A 24,271-nucleotide genomic window follows, 5' to 3' on the forward strand; every position below is an offset into this window, starting at 1 on the left:
GAGATGCAATAGACTATAAGCACTTTTATATTTAGTTTGACACTATGCTGGTGGCAAGAAACTCAAGGTGAAGTACAACAGCCTTCTGGAGGGGATCCACATAATGCATCAGATTGGAGTCAGATCAGAACCTGACCCTGGAATGGTATTGTCCCTTTTTATTTGGAAGAAGAATACGGAGAAAGAATAGGGAAATGGGATCAAGTGGATTGATTGTTGTTCTTCTAAAAGGGAGGGGGAACCTGCCAGCTAACCTCCTTCTGCGCTATAGTTTCTGAGCATTCTATAACTCATCAATGATAACAAGTGCAAAGGGAGTGAAATTAAACAACATCTGACAAACACGGTGCAAAACGTTAGCAGTCAATCTGAAATCAGCAAGAATCTTTCCGGGTAAGACCAGGAAAGTAAGCTGAACCTGGGGCTTGAGGAGTTGGTTGTAAACCAGTAGGTGCCGCTGTTTCTTCTCATTATCTATAGATTGCGAGCTTCTTAATTCGGGAAGAATATAAGGATGAAGGAACCTTCGTAGAGGCAGACTAGACTTGTTGATCTCCATTAACAGACAACGGAAATAAATTGGAAAAGCCGTTCACGGACCACGACATTGTTTGGACACTGGGAAAAAAAAAACGAACTGGATGATAAAACGTGCAGCTGGAAGCTGTGCAGGAGCGGGGCTGATATATGCTTATTCCTGCTTGGCGTTGTGAAGCCGTTTCCATCTTTAAACAGCCCACGTTAATCCAATAGGATTCTATTCCAAAACAGCAAGAGGTTTTACACAAGGTTTGTAAAAGAAATGATTCTTACATCATCTCCGGCTAATTTTAGGCTATGGACATAATCTCCGCGTTTGATGGGTTTAAAAAGATAATATTACTGTAATCATCAGGGTAAGTAACAGATGTTTAAGATACCGGCTTTATCCACTGCAGTTAAAACGTTATTTTTTTTAAAATGATCTCACTGATAATAACAGGGGACTCACATTTGTTTTTTTTTCCCCCCAAGAAACCCAATGGCACATACAGCCACCGGTTTATACTCGGTTGCGACCCGATTGTTAAGATAAACAATGTACTGGTAGTTGGACATACATTTACCAAAACGCTGCTTTCATTCCATTATTAGTAAGGTGAAGATTCAGAAAATCATTATGTTGGGGGGGTGGTGTTGGCGGGGGTTGAATTATTTCTTTTTAGCAAATTGCGCCCAAATTGCACTCTTGTTCTGAACCTTACTACACGAAGCTCCATCAAAAACGATGGCGGAAATGGGTTGTCAGCTGGGGAACGTTAACATTGAGCTGGGCAACACCAGAGAGATTCTGACACATGTAAAATTCACCCACGGGGAAATCGCCGGATAGTAAAGGAACCAGGTAAAGCAGAGGGGTAAATAGCTTGAAATTGTCTCTTTGAAACTTTGCCGCCACGAATTCAACATTAATGTTAATTCATAAGCAGAATTCAGAACTTAAGAAGATAAAGGAATTGGAAAGGGCAGACTTCATGATCTGCAGCTTGAGTGAGGATACGATTTTAAGTTGGTGTTCAGGGACGAGCTTTGTCCGGGTACATTATCCTGGGTTTCAAAACACTCGCCTGCATCGCCATACTTAAACAGAATTTGTCCATTTTAAAATTGCTTCCACATAAAACTGATCAATGAATGCCATCCTGGTCTTAATCACCGAATGCTGCCAATGTGACTCGGCTGCATTTGAAATCTTTTCGGACATGACTGATGAAGCAAATTCAGCTTGCACAGTGGCTGTGTCTTTTTTTTTTGCACACATTTATTTTTTTGTTGTTGCATAGTCTGGTTGTCCAAATTGGCCGAGTGTTGAGACACTTCGCAAGAAAAACAACGTGTTAGCCTCCTCACTCCCAAATACTCAGGGAAACAGTCGCTCCACTTGTTATTTTTTGGCAGATGCTCTGGGAGCTCCGGGGAACCGTTCGTTTCTTACAAAGCTGGGCTGACTGCATTCACAGCTAAAGCAGAGTTTAGAGGATCCACTAAAGGAAACGTTCAAACTCTGTTGCACAATTTCAGGGGAGAAGGCCGCGTCTTCTTAAAATTGCACTAAATTCAAACGCGGCTCCTGGGCTTGAGGGGACTGGAATACCTGAACGATTGTTCAGCTATCTGGAAAAAAAATAAAATAGCAATAACTTCGATTCAGGGATGTAGGGCAGCGTGAGTCTGTTATCTTAACATGGAAACTCATGGGATATCCTTGGCAATTGATAACAACTTCACTTTGGTTTTTGAAGAGGCTGCTCTAGCCACGTGGTGGTCATTCTGCAGAAATACCTTCAATTCCTTGAGGAGAAACGAGATGAAAACATTGCGGTGTCTTTGAAGAGACAGCGATCGTTTTTTTTTTGACGTACTTGGGTAGCCTTCAGTGTTATTTAAAAATGTACATAAAATTGGCTTGTAATACCTCTGGTGCTGGGTTCCAAACAGTACGTCTAACCCTTTAATGCGGCTGCTTATTGTATAAATACAAATATTTAAAAGGCTGCTGCATCGTCCGTAGCAATACCACATCTAAAAATAAATAAAATATGCCTTTAGAAGTAATTTAAAATGCAGAAGCTCTCCGGTGGCGGTATCTCTGCAAGGCAATATCGTGCATTTTAATGTGTAGCCGATCATTATTGCAGTTTATATATTACAGATACAGGCTGCTGTTGAACGAGGGTGAAATACAAAACAGCAAATTGGTAGTTTATGAGTGGAAACCAAATTGCAATGTTCCTGAGATCCAGCTACATTTCGGGCTGAATTCTAGAGTTCCTGTCAGCAGCAGATTTTTTTTAGGCAAGATCAGGTGTAAATGCACAAAAAGCAATTGGGACTTTGTCTCTTGACTCAGAGTTTGCAGAGCCTGTTATCTGCAAAAGCATGATCGCTGTATTAGAATGGTGCCATTTGTTGATGGGGATAAGTTGAAGAGTTCTGGGTTTCTCGGCTGGGTGGGTGGGGGGTGTAATGTGATCCCCTCTCGGTGGCTGCTGCCCTCTAGGCTCTGTCTGTCGCTGTGCTGCAGTTCAGCTCCGGCATGTGGACAGCGCTCACTGGCCTCCTGCAGCAACGCGCGGCTCTGGCCATTGGGAGCTGGCCTGCTGAGAAAGAAATCTGTCCCTTGAGCAGATTAAATGAGCTATTTGTTCCACTGATTAATGGATAAAGCACCGCACCCGCACTACCTGACACTGCGTTAGAGATGCACTTGCTCTGTTTTGTAGGTCATTTGGATCTGAGAAACTATTTGGATCTCACTACCAAACACCTTTATTTCCCCAGCTTCGAGAATGGATGCAAAAGCGGCCAGATGAAAATCCTGCACTGAGTTCTGACACCCGGGCAGTTAGTGTGATTATATATTAAATCCAGCCTTCCTGAAGCAAACTGGAAAAATGCCCGCGGGAATAAATAGAGGGGAATCTCGGTCGACCAACTCCCTGCCTCCAGATCCCATGGAGATCATCAGGAGCAAGGCTTGTTCCAGAAGAGTAAAACTCAATGTTGGGGGACTTGCACATGAAGTACTTTGGAGAACCTTGGACCGGTTGCCGCGGACGCGACTGGGCAAGCTTCGAGATTGCAATACTCACGAGTCCCTTATGGAGAGCTGTGATGATTACAATTTGGAGGGAAACGAATACTTTTTTGACCGTCACCCCGGGGCTTTTACATCTATTTTGAATTTTTATCGCACGGGCAAGTTGCATATGATGGAAGAGATGTGCGCCCTGTCCTTCAGTCAGGAGCTTGACTACTGGGGAATAGACGAGATCTACCTGGAGTCCTGCTGTCAGGCCAGGTATCATCAGAAAAAGGAACAAATGAACGAGGAACTGAAACGAGAAGCTGAAACGCTGAGGGATCGAGAGGGAGAAGAGTTTGATAACACCTTCTGTGCAGAAAAAAGGAAGAAACTATGGGACCTTTTAGAGAAGCCCAGCTCCTCGATGGCTGCCAAGGTAATCACCATTTGGTAAACTTACTGCACGCTTTTTGAATTCCAAGATAAATATTACATTCAACCTAAAATATAATTCAAGACAAGTAGTTTTTAAAGATTCCATGATATATGGAACTGTACTGCAGTTGTTTTGAGGATAAAATGATAATTAGAGTAAATCTAGATTGACAGACAGTTCATCCAACATAATCTATAATAGAATATTATGCTGTGAGATATGTCATTGTTTCCAAAGAAATAAAAAGCAAAGTAGATACCATAGCTATCCCAAATTTTAAAATATGCAACATATTTTAAAAATTATTGTAATTAGTTATTTGCAGGATTCGGTCAGACTTTTAGATTGCACTTGTTTGGTTAAACAATAATTAAATCTTCTCTTCACCACAAGACAGCGATTTGAATTTTTTTTTAACAGAGGAACCAATTTATGCAGCTGAAACTCACAATACCCTGTTGTGCACTTTGCATGTTTAAATGATTTATTAAATTATTTTATGTGGGCAAGCAACTCATGCTTGAAATGACTTTGTAAAATGTTTTGTATCACGATTGGCAGTGAATTTCAATGAGAGTGCGTTCATTGTCCTTGGTGAAGGGATCTAGCTTGGGTTGCTCCAACCTTGTTTGGGTAACTCCTGTTCGAAAGGATTTTCTAGCATTATTCTGGTAAGAATATTTAGAGAAGTTTCTTGAACTTGGAGAGGAATAGAAGTATCTAATGCAATATCCTCTGTTTCAATGTTTGCACCATGATGGCATTGTATTTTCCATTTATTATCAAATATATTGTAATGAGATGGCTAAATAGCTGAGTGATGTAATTAATGAAATTAATATTAGAGATGGCAAACTAAACTCATGAGAATGGATGATTTGGTGGCCATATTAATCTTGTGCTCTACTACATGCAACTTCACTTTGGGCAAAAGCTAATCCAATGCAGAGGATAACCAAAGGCCAGTGAATTATTGGGATGATCACTGTACTGTCTAAGAATAAGTTATTTAAATTGTGTATAAATTCAATCCTGTGACTTGTTTGATTAAATGATTCAATTTCTGTGTATCAAACTGTTATTTCAAAGCTAAAGCATAAATAGTGTGAAAACATCAGCATAAACTTCAGTTTTAGAGCATCAAAGAAATCTCCTGATCAGGTGCAATTCAAACCTACTAATGAACTTGAAGTGCCTGGAGTACATTGCTATTAGTATATTGCAAATTGGGTTGCAATACCATATGCTGATGTGCAGGCAATGTCAAAAAGTCTTTTTTAAATAAATCAGATAGACAATCAATGATGGTGATCATTAATTTAAAATAATAATTAACACGGTAGACAGTATAATAAGGAAGACAAATTATTTACCCTCTCAAATATTTAATTAGCGACTACTTATTCAACCAGTAGTAGTACTACATTAGTTTTCAATAATAGCCATTCAGAAAATAAGATGGAATATAATACAAAATTATCTATTAGCTCATCAAGCCTGCTTCTCCCGTCAACCAGGTACAATTTGCCCTGGGATGGACACGATTCTGTATAATTTAGTGAGACAATTTCCTCTGAAGGAAATCTTCAGGACCCCCAAAAGTAACTGAATGAAACTCCAGGCTATCCATCAGACCCCACAACTTATATATATTTTTATTATTCACAGCTTTGTTTTCTCTTGCATGGCAATTTGTTGAGTCCAGTGTAATAATAGGACAAAAGTGGTAGCATTGAGCAAAGTTGAATTAGGCAGAGATGAAAAAAGGTTCATCTGGGGCTTCAGTTCAATTCAGCCAGATGGTACTTGGCTAGGAGCTTAGACCATAAGACCATATGACATAGGAGCAGAAATTAGGCCATTCGGCCCATCGAGTCTGCTCCGCCATTCAATCATGGCTGATAAGTTTCTCAACCCCTGTCTCCCGCCTTCTCCCCGTAACCTTTGATCCCCTTACCAATCAAGAACCTATATATCTCGGTCTTAATTAGTATGAAGCAATATTAAGTCATGTGTAGTTACTGGTGTGAAACAGACTTACTACTGTAACAGTTTATAATGTCATTGCTTATCATCAGTTTCCAAACATCAAACTATCCCATCTATATTTTCATAACTCATTACATTTATACCTTCATTAGGACAGATTGTGCAGTTTACTACAAATGCATATAAGCAGTTTTACATCCAGCCTGGGCAGTCTGATTTATCCTGTGACCAATATTATGAATATATTCATAAATGAATATTCAACATTTTAGTTAATGCTTTTATCCTTTCGTACCTAACAACAAGTTTGTTGCTGGGCTGTGTGTGTGTACAGGCGTATCTCTCCGTCTGTCAGTTTATCTGCCTCTCCCTTGTTTAATTTATATCCTTACACCACACCTTCTTCTTTGTTGATTTACCTTGAAAATGTAATTTTTTTCATTTGTGAGTTCTAAATTTATCGTATCTATACTTTATAGAATCATGTTAAGCTTACCTAATATTGTACTTAATTGCATTCTAACTCATGTAAAGGAAAAAGTTTTATAGGAGAACATATTGCTGCAGCAGTGTTATGTAAGTAGATTTGTTTTTGTGGAACCTTCAGTGTGGACATAAATATAACAGACTTGAGGACATCAACATTTAGATATTCTCAAAGAAAAATGTACAATCGCAAGGTGGATCGTTAATATCTAAGAGATATCTTGGAAAGTGTTTCAGGAAAGGCTGCATATGCCTGTGATTTATTGCATGTGTATCAAAGGTCATGTTTGCCAAATAAATGTCTAGCTCTGATCTATACTTGAGATAGATTGATGTTCATTCTCTATAACTTCATCTTCCAGAATATACTGAGCACAACAAAGTAGATTTCACAGCTTTCCTGTGCTCTTGATCTGAGCAGTCCCTGCTGTTTAGGTTAATGTTCTGCAGATTTTCCTGATTTCCTGATTGTTTTTTCTAATTAGGTTCTGGCACAAATTAATTACAACATAAATCAGTAAAATCAATTAAAACATACATAACAACTAATTATTTATTGCAATTGTAAAATGCATAAAAGCTTCTCAGTAATTTTAATCTAAGAAAAAAATGGTATGGTATATCAGTGCAGCCTTAAATGCCAAACTTAAAGTTTAAACTTACCTTCAGCAACAGATGCATTGCATGAAAGCTTTTAAAACCCTGGTCAATATAGAAAGTAACTCTCAATGGAACAAAATAATTTGTTGAATAGCAAATATTTCCAAATGAAATAGGGCTTTATAACTTTATAACTTTCAAAGCAAGGTGTTGTAAAGTATATTTTGTGTGAAGGTACAATATCATCATATTGTGGAGTGTACCACAGTGAGTGTGCTCGTAGGGTAGTGATTCAATTCACACTCTGAATTTTAGTTAATTCTGAACTGCGCTGAGCGGGCAGTTGCTATTGGTGGCATGGCATTTGCATGCAGGGATAAGGGGAGAATTAGACGGGACAGATATGGCAGCATAGGCACCACTTGGTTCTCCTGGTGACGAGCTGTGGGTCCCTGGTGGTATCCTGGAAGCATGGCTTGTCTCCACACTTTGCATCAGAAGTGTGATAAATCAGGCAATCTTAAAACAAGCAGAATTAGAAAGACTAATATGGAAGACTGAGTCAGCACTGATATCAAGACTCTGTTTGTGTTTAGGTTAATACTTATGTGAGAGATGCATTGTTTTAATGTTAAGACAAATAAATTGTTGATTGTAAAGAGTGAAATTATAATGATGTCTCTCATTTTTGTTGGCAGCGTTCTACCTTTATTTAGGTTAGTATTCCACATATTTTCTTGATTTTTTTCTAATTAGGTTTTTGACAGAAAACAATTACAATATAAATTAATAAAATACATTTAAACATATATAGTAAACAATTATTTGTTACAAACTGTAAAATGCATAAAAGCTACAAACTAATTATAATTCTGAGAAAAATTAGTATGGTACATCAATATAATCTTAAATGCCAAACTTAAAAGAATTTATCTGCTGGAATAACCAAATCAATGGACTACATTTTAGGTTTATAAGCCTATGGTTGAAAAGTTTCAACAAACTACTGTGTAAAACTTGCTAATGTTTCAGCTGATGATACTAGCAAGCATTTATCCCTTAGCCAATATCACACAAAACAGATTAGCTGATCATCCTTCTCATTGTTGTTGGTGGGATGTTATTTTGCTCAAATTAATTGCTGTACACAACATGCATTCCTGCATAACAACAATGTTACAAATGAAAAAATGACATTTTCAAAATAGTTTATGTGAAGTGCATTGAAATATTTCCCAGAGACATGATGAGATTTTTTATACATGTAGATTTTTCAAGCTATGTGTTATATCTATTTTTGATTAATGATGTGTTGAGTACAGAAGGTTTGCCCCATTGTGTGCTTTGTACTTAACAACTGTGCTGTTAGGTACTGTTAGGATTGTTATCACAGCATGTTAGGTTACTATTGTCATAGTGAGCTATAATGACATGTACTATTTGAGGCAAAGATAGAATTGGGTTGGGCCCAGTAAATTTTTAGGTGATACATCACAAGAGACATAAATGATGGCTGTTAATAGTTGTCAGTATTTTATAATATTTTTCTACTGTAGTTCTGTGATGCAGAACTAATAAAAATGGGATATAGTATGTTGAATCTCCTAAACCTTCAAACAAATAACTAAATAAGATAAACTTGTGTTAACTGATCAAACTAAAACCAGTTAATCCTATTATATTCATATTTACATTAAAGATATCGAAAATATGGTATGATACAATATTTTCACTCTATTCCACAAAAAGGAATTCATTTTTTATATAAAAGCACAATACTGAAGATGCTGGAAATCTGAAATCAAAACAGAAAATGCTGGAAATATTCAGCAGGTTAGGCAAAATCTGTGGAGAGGTGAACAGAGCTAACGGTTGGGATTTTCCAACTCCACCGAGGCGGGTTTCCACACGGAGGATGACGCCAGCCATTCGAATCTGCCGGCTGGAGGGGTGGAAAATCCCGCCCAACATTTCAGGTTGAAGACTTCCCATCACAATTTGGAAAAGATAGAGGTATTACAGGTTTTAAGCAAGTGCAGAGGCTGGGAAAAGGCAGTGGGGGGGGAGGTTGGGGAGGGGGGGAGTTTCTGTGATTGGATGGAAAACAGGTGAAATTAAATGACAAAAGGGACGATGGTGTAAAGAAAAAGGAGATAGTAAGGGGGCAAGTAAATTAACAAAAGATGGGTCCAGGGGAGATGTAAATGGGAATAGCAGAGTCTTGACCAACGGCTGCCATCTGAGAAAATGAGGGTAGAGATTGTAAACTGAAGTTGAGCTCAATGTCGCAAATGTCAGGAGGCTGTAAAGTGCCAAACCAAAAGATGAGGTGCTGTTCCTCGAGCTTACATTGAGCTTCACTGAAACTGGTGAAGGATAGAGGGGTTAGATGAGAGCGGAGCAGAGAATTAAAATGATGGTGATTGGAAGCTCGGAGTCACGCTTGCGAACTGAATAGAGATGTTCTGCAAAGCGGTCATGCAATCTCATTCCTGTCCACTATAGAGGGTACCACACCATGAACAGTGAATACAGTACACCAAATTGGAAAAAGTAAAAGTAAATTGCTGTTTCATCTGGAAGGAGTGTTTGCCACCCTGAACAAATGGGAAGGGAGGAGGTAAAGGGCATGTGTTGCAAGTCCAGCGCTTACATGAGAAGGTGCAGCGGGATGGGGAGGGGTGTTGGAAGAGTACACTAGGGCAAATGTTCCCAAAGTGTAGGTTGGGACCCTGGTATGATTTCAGAAGTCACAATTTGGGCAGCAAGCTCCCCCACCTCCAAACAACAATGAGGAGACAACCTGCTTCAGAGGCTCTGACAGATGCAGTTGACTGGTCAGTGGAAGAAAAAATGTTGAGATAGGAAAAAATCAGTTCTGTGGGGTAAAACATTGGGTCTACTATGACAGTCCTACTAGTGGACCTTGACAAGAAAGTAGAAAGAGGCTGTATGGAATTGGGGGACTATGAGGCTGGAGGCAATGGATGTAAGATATCCAAAGGAGGTGAGGTCAGTGACAGTCTAGAAAATGACAGCTTGATGTTTGAATTTGAAGTCATGATCCAAGGAAGGTGGGAGGAAGCATCAGAGAGTTGGTATCCAGCCTACACTAGGTAGAGAGTGAAAACACATTTTTTCATCAGGCTGGTGGCTAAAAAAAAACGTTGCCCAATTTATCCTTTAAACAGCAAATAATTTAAAATATAAACCACTACAGGGTGTGTTCTGAACTTCAATTTTGGATTAAGATTTACGGGGAGATTCTAGGCCTCAACCTGGCCAATAGCAACCAGCAGAGGTAGGTTTGCCAAACAGCAATAGCACCACCTTTGTCTGCAGGCTTAATATTTGCTGGGTGCTGCAAATTCAGAAGTTAGAGTGGATGAGGGGAGCAGAGAAATTGAGAGGGCTAATGTCACGCCGGCGATGTAAAGATCTATAGAGGGAAAGAGGCTGGAGGGAGAGGTCCAGATAGAACGAGATTTCTTAAGATTTCTTAAAGGGTCTGCTGTGAGGGGGAAGACTCCTGGTCAGTGAAGTGGATGCAGAGGCAAAGGCAAAGAGCTGACCTTCATGTGGAGCTTGAAATTCATTGATGTGGGGATGTAAGGGGTTGAAGCTGAGGCCTTTACTCAGGACTGATCATTCAGGTTTGAGAAGGAAGGATCAGAAGGAATAGTGAAAACACAGCATGGGGTGAGTTTGGAAGAAGGGTTGCGGTCAGAGAAAATTGAAGGAGAAGAAGGATCAGTTAATTTGCTATGTTCCATTTAATTTCATGTTGAAACTTCCTGAAGAATATGATATATCATCCCTTCATATAATTAGATGACAGATATGTGTTTATGCTAACAGATTTTCCTGATTGTGTTGTTTTTATTCCTAAAAGTTCAAAACAAATATGACCAAAGTGGAATATTTCTTGCACTTACCGGAGCAGTTCCTGCTGATGATTGATGAGCCAGAGGAACCTCAGTGTGCACTCGTTTTTACCAGCATTCTGGAGATCCTATTTGGAGTTGCAGTATGTTTGCAAACCTGCAGCTGACCTACATTCTGTGTTATTAGTCTGACTTATCTATTAGTTCAGTTAAAACTGGTCACTGTGTTAGGAGAAACATTACTTTTCAGCTCCAAAAGAATTGGTTTGTTTAAACACTGCTTTGGGATCATTTCAGTATGTATTTTGCAATGTAATAGAACTTCTCCAATGATATGCCATTTAAGGAGTACTCTGCAAAATTACCATTATAGTGATTGTGATTATTAGTAGTACAACTTAGACAAAGGTACATTCTCAGTAAATCCTTGGTTGTAAACTGCTAATTCCATCTCGCTTTTTGAAATCACATGTGCCTGTTATGTCATACGTTTTTGGTATTTTGTAAGCTTTTGTGAAATTCAGTCTTTATTGCAGCAGCAGTTAAGAATTGACAAATTATAATTTTGATGAGCTTAATTCCATCTGAGTAGTGAAGCCTAAAGTTGAATTTTGTGACAGGTGGTGGGGGCAGCAGTCAATGGAATTAAACTGGTGACTTTATTGTCTAGCCTGACAAGGATAAGCTGTCTGATCTTTAGTTTTTGTTGATGATTCATATTAATGTAATAATGAAAACTAATGGCAGTATTTAGCATTAATGTCCAAATTCTTCCAAAGTAACTTACTTTCTATCAGCACATGCATGGTTGCTTGAATCATCATTCACTTAACTCAGTTATATTTATAATATTACTTAAAGTGATTGTAAATTGGTGCCTTATTGCAGAATTTAAACTCAGTTGCATTGAATGTGATTTTTTAAAAATAAATAAATTATATACCTGTATTTTGCATATAGAAACCATCATCATTTCTGCAGTGTCTTACTTAATGGCAAGGATCTAGGATGTTGTTTTATTATAATTTTAATGATGTAAAATGCAAAGTATTGCAGTATCCTTTCTGACACAGTTTGGAAGCTGCCTTCGCTTTGCTCTGCTTTAGATCTTAGGCTTTGAATGGTTTGGTAAAACCTTTGGATTGAGTAGATGGAGGAAAGGAAAGCTATTGGGTATAGTATCTTTCCAATGTTCTCTGCTCTTGAAGGTGCCAACTCATACAGTGAAATGACTCCCAAGGTGCAGGGTGGCCTTTAATATCTGATCCAAATTCTTCATGTATGAGTTGAACAGCGACGTTCAACAGGGCCATTTAACTGTGGGGTTATTATCTAATCCTGTTCTCCTCTGACATCTGCACACATTTATTTCCCAACAGAGGTGTTAGCTAGCCTTTGGGTGGGAATTCTGGACGATTTGCCCCTTTGTAGCCTAGAAGACTGAGGCCAGTTGTACTGCTGCTAACCTTCCCAGCTGAGATTAGTTTGTTCGGCATAGATTCAAAACTGGAACCTTCTAAATTCTATAAGTTGTGTGCTGCCTCTACCAACTGAAGCTAGCTGGTGGTTTTTTTAAATTCACAGCATGTTCAGCTATTAAATCAGACAATTTTTCTCAAATTCTGCATTTGCCACATTATGGCTAATTTTAGTTGTGTGTCAATGCCTGGAAACATTTATCAAGTTGACAGCAGTCTTATTCACTCATAGTTCTTTGTAACTCCGTATTGCTTAGCTCCTGTTTATTTATATTACTTTTAGAGCCAAATGCTGTCACACAAAAGTACTGACCTTAAGGACGGTTTATTACTTATATCATTAATCAATTATAAGCAGGAAACACGGAAAGCCACAAAAATTGCATTGATAAAGTATACATATAAAATGGTTGATCAATTTGACTTGTGCATCATTTTTGTGATTAATTAATACTAAGGCAAACTGCATTTTATAATTTTTTATTCCATGTTCGCCTGCTTGCTTTACTTGCTATGTATGATACAACTTTATTTAGTTAACAGTTATGTTTGTGACTGAAGAACTTTAACTAGATATAAACCTGTACGCTCTGAGCATAAGTAATCAGAACAAGCATTACCAGCAAGAGCTACTCAAACCTGTCTGCTCGTAATAAAACCAAGCACTGAAATACAACACCTAACTTTCACCAGGTACACATTGGTCAAAATGTCAATTTGAGAGCACAAACCGTATTCAGGTTTGGGTGCTCACTGAAGTGTGCATAATGTTATTCGTGCAGTGTGGCCATTAAGCTGAGAAACCAATTAGCATTGTGTATATAGTTATATATTTTGGCTTGTAAACAATTCCATCTGCCACTAACAAACAGCTACTTTTTGTGGAACTGAAATTAGACTCAATTTTAGAAACATGATTTGAATATCTTGTCCAACTATAATTTGCATTTGAATTACTATGATTGGGTTTTCTGTATCCAACCAGAAGTCATAATAAGTTATTGAAAAGCGTGTTTACACAGCGAAACATATAATGAATGTGTATATATTTGAGGTATGTATGTTGTTCTTCAAATAATGCCATTTAGTCAACTTGTGTCTGATACAGAGTATTTTTTGTAAGTGTATGGGGAAAATAATAACTATTTAAATATCCACTTTTACTGTGGATGTGTTTACCTCGCTTGGCTGTCAACTGGCTTATCAACATCACCATTGGGCACGTGATTATATATAATCCTATGTCACAGACAATTTTAAGGTGTAATCTTTTATTGCCCATGAGCATTTATATTTGTATGTGAGTGTGTGTGTTTTCTTACTCTTGGACTGAGCACGTCAATTTTAAATAAGCCAGCAGCAAGCTTTTTGTATTTAAAAAGGAACAAGTTTAGTTTATTTTTCACACCCTTAGCTAAAGAAACTACGTATCACTCATTCTCTTACTCATACCCTTAGAAACACACACCAAACCTAGGTACAGATGAAGATAAAAACAATACTTACAAAAATGGAATGGATCTCCCAGTCTCTGTTTCGATGCAGGCCTATTATTTCATAGTCGCAATGTTAGGTGGTCTGAAGGGAAGGCTTTGAAATTGCAGAGCTGCCTCAGCAGTTGCGATGGCTGCCATTGTCCATCTCCAGGAGGTTGGTTTCCTCAGGTAAACTTGAAGATGGAACGAGGGAGCTGGGAGGGGGTAGGTTCTTTATTTCCCTTTCAAGGAACTGTGATGTGGCCCTTTTTAAGCCTGGTTGATTACAGCATTTCGATGGCTGTGCTTGTTGGTCCCTCCCTCCCTGTGTGATGAAGTTCTATCATGGAGTTCTGTCTGCTTGTAGCAGTTTTCTGTATTTTAATAAGGAGTAAAGGCGTCCACCATATCATGTGACCATATATCAGTGTCAAGTCATGGTCCAAATAAGGCATGGTAACCCCATTAGGCAGTTGAATTCTTTCTCCCACCTGTGGCTTCAGAACACTGAAACCTTCTGTTTCTTGAAAAGGCAAATTCATAATTTTTACAATGAAGGTGTCAGTGGAGTTTCGTTTAGTTCCTGGCCTGATGAACATTGAGTCAATATCAGAAAGAATGTATTTGTCCACTTGAAAGATAAACACAGTCTGATCCACAAATCTGGCTGGCTGCTCTTGGAGCTGTCTTGCTATTTAGTCTTTGTTAAAAATGTAGTCTTTTAAAAACATTGTTTTCATTATTTATAATACTGTAATTTCACACTGTCGCGATACATAATACTATAAATACCACCCAGTGTGCCTTTTCTGCTTGTTTTTCCGTAGTTCCTTCTCTTATTGTCTTCACAGTTTAAAGCTTTGCATCGATAACTTTTTAATTAGATTGCTTCAATTAGTGGTTTAACCTGTGTAATATGATGACATCATCATACCACACACAATGAATAATAACATAAAGTTGGAGCTGAAAAAGATCTGGTTTAGCAATACCTGAGGAGGATGAGAAACTGTAGTGTGAGGAGAGATTTGAGATACTGCGAATATTTCCATTTGGACAGAGAAGGCAAAGAACAGACTTAATGGTGTCTTTTTTCATATTTTTAAGCATCTTACTCAGCCGAATAAGTAGACTATCTCCTGTGAATGGGAATCAGTGATGAGGATTTATCAATTTAAAATTTGGTGAGAAAAATGAGAAAGTACAGCAACTAACCTGCTGGTAACATTGCATTTACGCACACAACTTTAATTCTTCATTGTTTTCCTCTCTGCTTCGTTTCATTCTTTGATCCAGTTGCAACTCTGTCCTTCCCTGTAACCAAATTAGCAATACCATTGCTGCCTGTTATTGCTTTTTAGGACATTTTTGCTTCAATAACAATGTTTCATAAATGTATCATTACTTTAGATAAGTTCAACTACTTGTCAAATGGAGAACAGCTTTTAAACTCCTTTACTAACACAATACACCAGCTTAGAAAAAAAAAGGAAACTTGCTACAGCTGCTCACAAATTATCTTTAAGGAATAGAATGAAAATAATAAATCAGTAACAGCATGCACCACTGCCATGGTGATGAGCATTTTGCTAGTCTAATATGAACTATTGATGACTGAAATTAACTGCTGCAGGACCAAAACCCAACAGACCAATATTTTTGATTCTCCCATGTTATTAATGTTATGCTCATTTGTCTAACAGTACAATAAGAACAATTGTTTTCAAACAGTTTTGTATGGGAGAACCCTTGCAAATATTAGTACTGTCTGCTCTCATTTCAGAAGGACCATGTCAGCCACCCAAGGAATAACAGCACTTCCATAGCAGAAAGTATATTTTATCAGTATAACAGCAACAGAAATCAGATGCTAGTATGGGAATAAATGTTTGAATCTTTCTGTATTTGATGGCGAACAGATAGAATGGCCTACTAATCCCTTTGGAAAGACCCGGAGAATGAATTAGTGAATCCTTGTCAAGTTTGAGGCTTTGAGGTGTCTTCAAACCAGCACTAAATGGTCATGTTGCTGGTGGAAGCCAAGCACAACCTTGAAGAAGTGCTGATTGATTTTTATTTTGCTGCCAGTATTTGTTCATTGGTTCAATAACCAGTACCCAGATTACTAAATATGTAACTTATTCTGTTATTGGATTTCTAACGAATAATCTTTATGGTGCAAAATATTTAAGAGCTATCCTTTTGAAAAAAAAAATAGTAGCACATTGCTTTCATATCTGTTTTAGAGTAAACTCTTTACAATTTTAAATGAATTCACTTGAAACTACATTAAAAATGTGTTTGAATATCACAATATTTTTTAAATTACTCTATTTAGTTGAATTACAATTTTCTCACAATGAAAATGCAACTGGCTGCTTTTATTCATGATTGTATTTTCCTGTGATTGAGGGCCAATTTTTGTTTTTGCTTCCTTCACCTTCCTTCATATCTACCAAGTTATAAAATCCTCATTGCTGCTCTCACCATAAAACATACACCCATTTTTATAATAAATGTCATATTAAAGCTTTTTTATTGAGCATTAATATCACTATTGAGTTTCTTGGGAGCATCATCCAATACACTGACTAGCACAGGTGCCAGAATGTAGTACACCCGCACTAATGAGAACATGTATGGAATTTTAAGTCAGCTACATTTATTTTTATTTGCGCTTATTTAAGTAATATAGAAAATCAATGCACAGTGTTACTGAACCATTGAAACAGGTGGCTGTAATATTTGGATCGCAGATCCAAAACTGTAATTGATGGAGGAGACAGCTGGAAATAAAAAAACCCAGAATAATTTGTTATTCATCAACTGATGATCAAAATAACTGGTCAGAAAATAACGTGAAACCTCATTTCCACTTGGTTATTTAACACAAAGTATACCACTATGTCATTCTTATTCCATTCCCAGTCTCAAAAAGGCACTAGAAAGTGTTGTTAATACACTTATGTTTGATGAAGCAAGTGGCATTCTCTTCCAATGAACTCGTTCTCTGTATTATTAAAAGTTTTTTAAAAATACACACTCAGGGCAGAATCGTCCCAGATTTGCATGAACTGCGATAGCAGGCAGGGAAAAAGTTATTTTACCCGCCAGCCGCAATGGCACGTTTTCACACTGTGTCGTCCCATTCCCTCATTAATTATGCAGCCACAGAAAACACGCTGTCTCGCTGGCAACTGGCGTCTGATTTGCTCGCCACACTGTTACCTTGCCACTTCCTCACGCAGGAAACCGTATTTAAACTGCAGCCGTGCTCACACTTCTCAATTCCTGCAGCCCAGGACTGTTCCATTGAAGACATGGCCCCAGAAGCCAAGAAGATTGAAACCCCCTAATTCAGTGACGTATCCCTGAGATGTCTTCTAGACAACATAGAGGCCTGCTTCTATGTCTCTACCCTCATTCTGGCCGCAGGAGGCCCGTCAGTCTCACCACTCTGGCTTGGGAGGTGGTGGCAGAGGTGGTCAGTGCCAATGCTGCACACAAGAGGTTGGTCATCCAGTGCAGAAAAAGGATGAATGACCTCACCCATGCCGCCAGGGTAAGGCAACCATCTCATCACTCTAAACTCACACACTCATAAGGCCATCATACATTCACTGGCATCTCACTCACTGCCAGCTCAAGGGACATCACCACTCACTCTCTCACACACACCCTCACATCTCCATCTGGCCTCATCTCCTCTGGAGACTCCCTCCTCAGCCCTCACCATCTTGAGGCCACTTGCACAGATCAACATGAGCCCCCCCACCCACCTTGTATCCCCCTGTTACCCAGTACAGCCCTCACCCTGCAGCCTCTTCCCTTGCCTGAGGCCACTTCTCCCCCTTCCCCAAGCAAGTCCTAGCCCTGCAACCATTTAAAAGCCACCCCCGCTTTACGGCTGGTCTGGTAGGTAGAGACCACTAAAAGTGATGTGGTGCTACCTGTGAAGCCTGGCGCTGATGACCATGAGTGCTGCCCAAAGCAAGGTAGGCAAACAAACCTCGAAGTCCCGAGCAAAGTGCAGCTCACCAGGTGCAATCACGCCAATGTGCCGGCATGATCCAGCTTGGGGGGATGATTCCAGCGAGCCGGGCTTGTAGTGAGATGCTAAAGTATTGAAATTAGGTTCTCGCCGTCTAGCGGCAGGAATTGCAGCCATTGACGGGTGGAGTGGGTGATCGCAAACTGGTTTCACAATGGGCGTGAAACCAATGTTTGGCCTTCTCGCCATATTGTTCCACCCCTCCCACCCACAGCTTGCCATGACGCCCAACGCCAACTGGGCCAGAAAATTCCAGCCTCAGTATGGGCATTACTGTGATTTTCTAACATTTAGAGATCAAATATGCCAAGTAAAAATAATTTCATCTCTCCATGATATTCATTCATTGTGTCTAATAGAACAATCTAGCATTAATGCAGCCTTATTTTATTTGCCAGATACTACAGCTTGAGGGCACATCTCTTTACTTATGTATCAGCAATAGAGCAAACATTCTAAATATAATATCCCTGTGAACATTTGCAAGAACGATGTCAGTCTTGACTCAGTGATAACGCTTTCACTGAGTTAAAAGTTTGGGGATTGAAGACTCACTCCAGAGACTTCAGCACATAATCTACGCCAGCACTTCTGTATAGTGCTGAGGTGTGCACTGTGGTGTCAACTTTGGGTTAAAGCATTAAACCTAGGGCCTGCCTGCCCTTTCAAGTGGATCCTATGGCACTATTCGAAAAAGAACAAGGGAACTCTCCCACTGTCCAACATTTATCCCTCACTGAGCACCCAGAACTAATAATGTAGTCACTTATTTCATTGCTGTTGTTGGGATCTTGTTTTGTTTAATGTAGCTGTACTGATGGAATATTTTTCTTGAGTTTCCGTCTTTCTACTGACTGGCTTTACTTAAAATAATTTTCAAAAACAGGAGTCCAAGCTTCAAAGGTTGTGAGGAGGGAGCAAAATTATAGCATTTTGATTATACACTGGTTCATTTTGTATTATATAAACTTTATAAGGTTGATGAGGTGGGAGAGAGACTTTGAGATCAGAGTGAGGGGAATTGAGAGAGAAAGTAGAGAGTGAATGCTTATCGTTCTCCAATTACTTCTGTTTTCAAAAAAAAACACTTGAATTTTGAAGATTCTGGAAACACAGCAGGTCAGTCAGTATCTCTGCAGAGAGCAAACAAAATTATGTTTTGGGTAGCAAACCTTTGGAACTGAAAAATAAGAGGCAGACTGTTTAGTACAATCAGGAAAAGGGGAGAGAGGAAGACAGAGTGAAATAGGGTAAAATATCATCTCATCAAGTAAAAGACATTAAGGGCAGAAATTTCACCCCGTTGGGGGGGGGGTCGTGTGGAGGCGGGCGCAAACATGATTGGCACCCCCAATCAGGGCCGTGCCACCATTTTACGTGGGGGGGCCAATTAAGGCCCGCCCAGCGTGATGCGCACCCAGAAGTGCTGACTGCTCCCTGAGCGGGTGGGGGGGGTGGGGCGGCGGGGGGGGATTCCCTGAGTTGGGGCCTGCGCTCGCTCGAAAGAGCACAGAAATCTCCCTGAGGCACAGAGATGCCTCAGGGATATTAATTTAAGTTATGAAACATTGAAGAAAGGTAAAAAAAAAAATTAAGGACATGTCCCCTCATGTGAAACTGTCACATGAGTTGGGACATGTCCATTAATCTTTTCAAAAAATATTATTTAATTAATAAACCCTTCATGAAGCTTCATCCCGCCAGTGGATGGATGAGGTTTCATGAAAAATGCGAAGGCCGCCTGGGCTCTTCGCCTGCCCACCAACCTTAAGGTTGGACGGGCAGCATTCTTAACAACCTCGCCGACCCGAAAATCCTTCCCTAAGAGACTAAAGAAACAAAATCTGTGTCAGCAGCTCAGGGTGTAGGCTGGCTTGGAGAAGTAAGAGAAAATGAAAAAGCTGGGGGTCAGGTATGAAATTAAAATAGGGTTTAAAATAGGCACAGCTCTGAAGAAGAGTAACATGGATTCGAAACGTTAACTCTGTTTCTCCCTCCACAGATGCTGCCGGACCTGCTGAGTTTTTCCAGCATTTTCTGTTTTTATTTCTGATCTCCAGCATTTGCTGTATTTTGCCTTTATTGAAAATGGAGATATAGCTATTGAAGTTCCTGGTTAATTTTCAGACCATAAGCTTGAGGGGTGCCTGGGAGAAAGATGAAATATTGTTCCTGAACCAGGCATTAAGCTTCATTGAAACAGTTAATGAGACCAATGACAGAGAGATCGGGGAGGAATAGGAGGGGAGTTAAGGTGGTGAGGAACAGGTAGCTCAGGTTCATGCCTGTGAACAGGACGAAGGTGTCCAACAGAGTAATCACCTAAACTGCATTTGGTTTTTCCAATATAGAGAAGACTGTACCAGGAAATTATCTATCCTCACAGTTGTTGATGACTGTTGTGTGTCTCCAGCCTTTTTTTGTTTTTGTTTCAGAATTCCAGCGACTGTTGTTATTTTAGTTTAGTTGAATTTTGAAGTGAATTAATGATCTGACATTTAGAACAGGCCAATGCTAATTGCTTACAGCTGTGAGACAGAGATTCTAATTTCCGACAATCAAACACAAATAGAGGAAAAGGTAGTCTGGCAGTTTCTTTCCTCATGAATGATTTGATTTCTTTTTTTCTCAAATCAAAGTTGAATTTTGAAATCAAGAGAAGCCTCTTTGAGTGAAATAGATAAAACAAGCAGAGCATGAAGGTGGGGAGAGGCCTCTGGTCTCTTGTGAGCAGCCTTGAGGGGATCAAATGGCAGTCAAGAGGAGTGGCTAGAGAGTAAGGGTCAGGGGAATACCAATGAAGCTAGGAAGATGGGGTTCAGTGGGCACTCAAAAGGGAGGAGGACATTGCAGTGATGGGAGTGTGAGGGGGTGGTAAGAAGTGGGAATAGATAGTGGTAAGATTACACTTGGTTTTGACTCTCTTGGGTTGATTTTAACTGGCACTAAATTGTTGTTAGTGGAGTGGAAATGGTCTCGAAATTGGGTTGGTTGATTTTCTGCTCCATTAGTACTGATCCTGCAGCCACTACCATTTTGCAAATGGCCTTCCCTTGGATTGTCAGGTGGTAAGTCTCTTTATTATTTAAGTCAGGGTATGAAGATGTAGTTAGAACCCCGATTGCAATTTGAAGGAATACACGGAGTTGGTGAGGTGGGGGGTCATTCACTGCGCATGTTCCACCCATGTTTTTAGAAGCCGAATGACCTAGAAGGATTGATCCTGGCCAAATGTGGCCCCAGAAGTTTTCCAATGATAATTTTTTATGGAGCCAGAAGGAAGGGGAGGTGCTCCTCCTGGCTCCTCAAAAATACTGCAGTCTGCTGCCAATCTGGGCTCAGTCCTCCGCTTCACCTTGCTCTTCACACCCACTCCCCAGAACCTACTCGTGTCCTGATTGGCATTGCAACCAGCCAAAATGCTCCATGCTGGAAACCAATGAGCAGTATCAAGACTCCTGATCGGCACCCTCAGCTCACTGATTGCATTTAAATGAGGCCTAGGCATTAAAATGACTCCAGCCTTTTTGTGCTGGCAGTCAGAGCACTCTGGCAGTTGTAAATACACATTTTTTATAGATTGACCTAATTTCAAATGAGTTTGAGAATGGGGGTTAAAAATTACTGTGTTCTGCAACAGCTCATTCTTGAAGAATAATGTTGATTAAAGAAGTTGACATTTTAATTATGCATTCTGCAGATTATCAGCAGTAACTGTTCCTTTAGTTTGTAAAGTTTCAGGTTTAAGAGGTAAAGCCAATAAATAACCGTTCATTAATCTGGAATATATTGTTCCAGAAAATAAGATGTAAAAGAATGTTTAGCTAGTTGTTACGAATACAAATCTTATGTTTTGGGACTGCCCCTTTAATTCATGGTAAAATGGATGATTGAAGGGTACCATGTGACCTGCTCTGAATCCTGCCCAACAACAAGCCTGGGTGGCTGGTTTGTTAAAGGTTAAAGTGGGGGTACAGGTTGTTTTATAGGGAAAAACATGCAAGATGTTCATACCTGTGAACAATAGCTAGAGCGGCTATGCTGATCTAACTAGACTGTTAGTCTCCAAGCCCCATAGGGTTGTGTTAGGAATGTCAGGTTTTATAAATGGTTATACAGATAGAATGGAGTTGCAGATCTAATGGATAGCTAATTAGCATTTCTACCTAGATACACGACCCAAGTGATTCACCTTAGAGATGGGCTTTAGGAGGGAATAGTCCATAAGAAGGCATTGTAGGATCAGATTGCAGGTTTCCCTAAAATATCTCTGAACCTCACAGACATGATGAATTTTCCAGCCCCTCATGCTGGTGGGATCTTCTGGTCCCGCCAATGTGAATGGAGATTTCAGTGGCTCACCGGCTCCGCTGCGGGGGAACACGCCGCGGGGGTGGGGCCTGGAAAATTCTGGCTGGTGAGTCTGCAAGAATCTGAGAGAGAGAGAGAGAGAGAGAGCAGATAAATAGAGGCAGCCAGTCCTGCACATGAAGCAAAGAAAATTCTGTCTTTTTTATTCTCTATGCAGAAGGCAAGTGGGAGTTCACACTCAGATTGAAGAGACAAAGTTCATGAGGATTTAAATAAGGCTGGAAGATTTGCTTAGCTTTGGCTAAAGGGAGGAATCTCCTGGATAACCCTCATTGTGAAAGTCACTTTGGGGACTAGAAGTTACCTGGTTGGGAAAGAAAAGAGAAAACAGGTCATCAGGGATGGAGAATAGCTTTGGACAGATTCCAGGAGAATGGAGTGTCCACTTAAAGGACAAAGTAAAGTATAACCACGGCAAGGGATTGTTAGAAGCCACATGGGTGATCTTTTCTGTAGTTCAAGTATAAGTTGCCTCCAAAAATAGTGTTAGTTAATGTTGCTTTTAGTTTGTTTATTAGAGTAAAGTCTTGAAACTTGAAATTTTGTCATGTGATCTTTTCAGTTAGTTGCTGAAATCCAAATATCCTTTTAAAAATTATCATCATCACTAACCATTATGATGCTTTCATATGAAAATGCATTTTGCTTTCTTCTATGTTGGAGTAGAACTATATCTCTTCAAGCATACTAATACAAACAGAATGCACGCTTTGCATCTCATTTAGAAGATTTATAATTTTGTTTGAAAATAAAGGCAGCTTGTTTCTTGATTAATGTAAATTCCTTCCATTGTAATTACCTTTTAAATAATACCGAAAAACCTGGACTTATCTCTGGGATACAGTTCTACAGGCTCCAATAGTTCTTAGTACCTCAATCAAGTCTGTTATAAATGTGTTAACATTGACAATGACTGCTGACAAATTATTTGGCATGATGGGCACCATGGCAAGACTTGAACCTATCTACACCCAGTGCCTTCATGTGCACACTTGTAGGAGGAATTTCAAGACAACAATCAGGACTGAACGCCTACTTTAAAATAACCCTCTTATAAAAGACTTATGTCTTTTATAGGGCCTCTGCCACCAGGTTGGCTGAGAACAGATAAAGTTTCAATTAGTTTACTTAGCACTGCACGGAACCATTAGATTTTGAACACATTAATTGCTTAAAACATAAATTAGCATGTACCGTTCCATCATAAAAGCTGAGGCATTAAAAAATGCCTTCTCTGAAGCAGGTATACATTCCTTCTTAAAATCATTTGCAATACTAAACTAACCCATTGGCTGGAATTTTATCAGGGCTTTGAGGGCACTGACGATGGGCCTGATAGCTCAGGGAAACTGCGCCACAGTCATTTCTAGGACCACAGCCACATTTTCCGGCCATATGGCCACATTTCTAGGCCACTTGGCAACTTATTCATTGCCATCTGCCCCTTTAAAGAATGGGACTGCCCAAAGAGCTGCTGGGCAGTCGGAGGGCCATTAGCTCCGCAGTGCCACTGTTGGTCACTGCTGGGACTGCTCCTGGAAGGTGAGGACACCATGGGAGCAGGCCACCCTAATACCCAGGTAAGCGGGGTCTGGGAACGCCAGGGCCAATCAGGCAGACCCCAGCAATGTGGCAATAGGTTGTTTGTGGGCAGTGGAAGGCAGCCATGGGAACGGCAATTGTCGTCGAGTGGCTGCTCCATGGGCCATAGAGTGCTCGAATAGTAGGTGCCCTCCCCGCCCCAAGCCTGCAGGGAGAACACCATTGTTTACCAGGCGGTCCCCCGAAGCAATGGAGGCCCCACCTGCTGCTGGTAAAATGCCAGCAGCAACAGGAAGAGGCCCTTAATTGGCCACTTACATGGCTCAATTGGCCTGTAGGTAGTAGGGCTATCTTCCACCCTCTCTGCCGCTGTCAAAATGCCATGGTGACAGAA

The 24,271-nt window shown here is 39.9% G+C and overlaps 1 protein-coding gene across 1 annotated transcript in view; it reads left to right on the plus strand.

Moving 5' to 3' along the window:
- The first annotated feature begins 526 nt into the window (after positions 1-526).
- The window catches only part of kcnb1 (potassium voltage-gated channel, Shab-related subfamily, member 1), a 336,451-nt gene continuing 312,706 nt past the window's right edge, over positions 527-24,271 (plus strand). The window contains exons 1-2 of the mRNA XM_078555237.1: positions 527-896; positions 3,322-4,001. Of these exons, the coding sequence (XP_078411363.1) occupies positions 3,435-4,001 (567 nt within the window). The 5' untranslated portion in view covers positions 527-896; positions 3,322-3,434. The remainder of the gene's footprint in view (positions 897-3,321; positions 4,002-24,271) is intronic.

Source organism: Cetorhinus maximus, chromosome 13 (assembly GCF_964194155.1).
Source record: "Cetorhinus maximus chromosome 13, sCetMax3.hap1.1, whole genome shotgun sequence".
Lineage (NCBI taxonomy): Eukaryota > Metazoa > Chordata > Chondrichthyes > Lamniformes > Cetorhinidae > Cetorhinus > Cetorhinus maximus.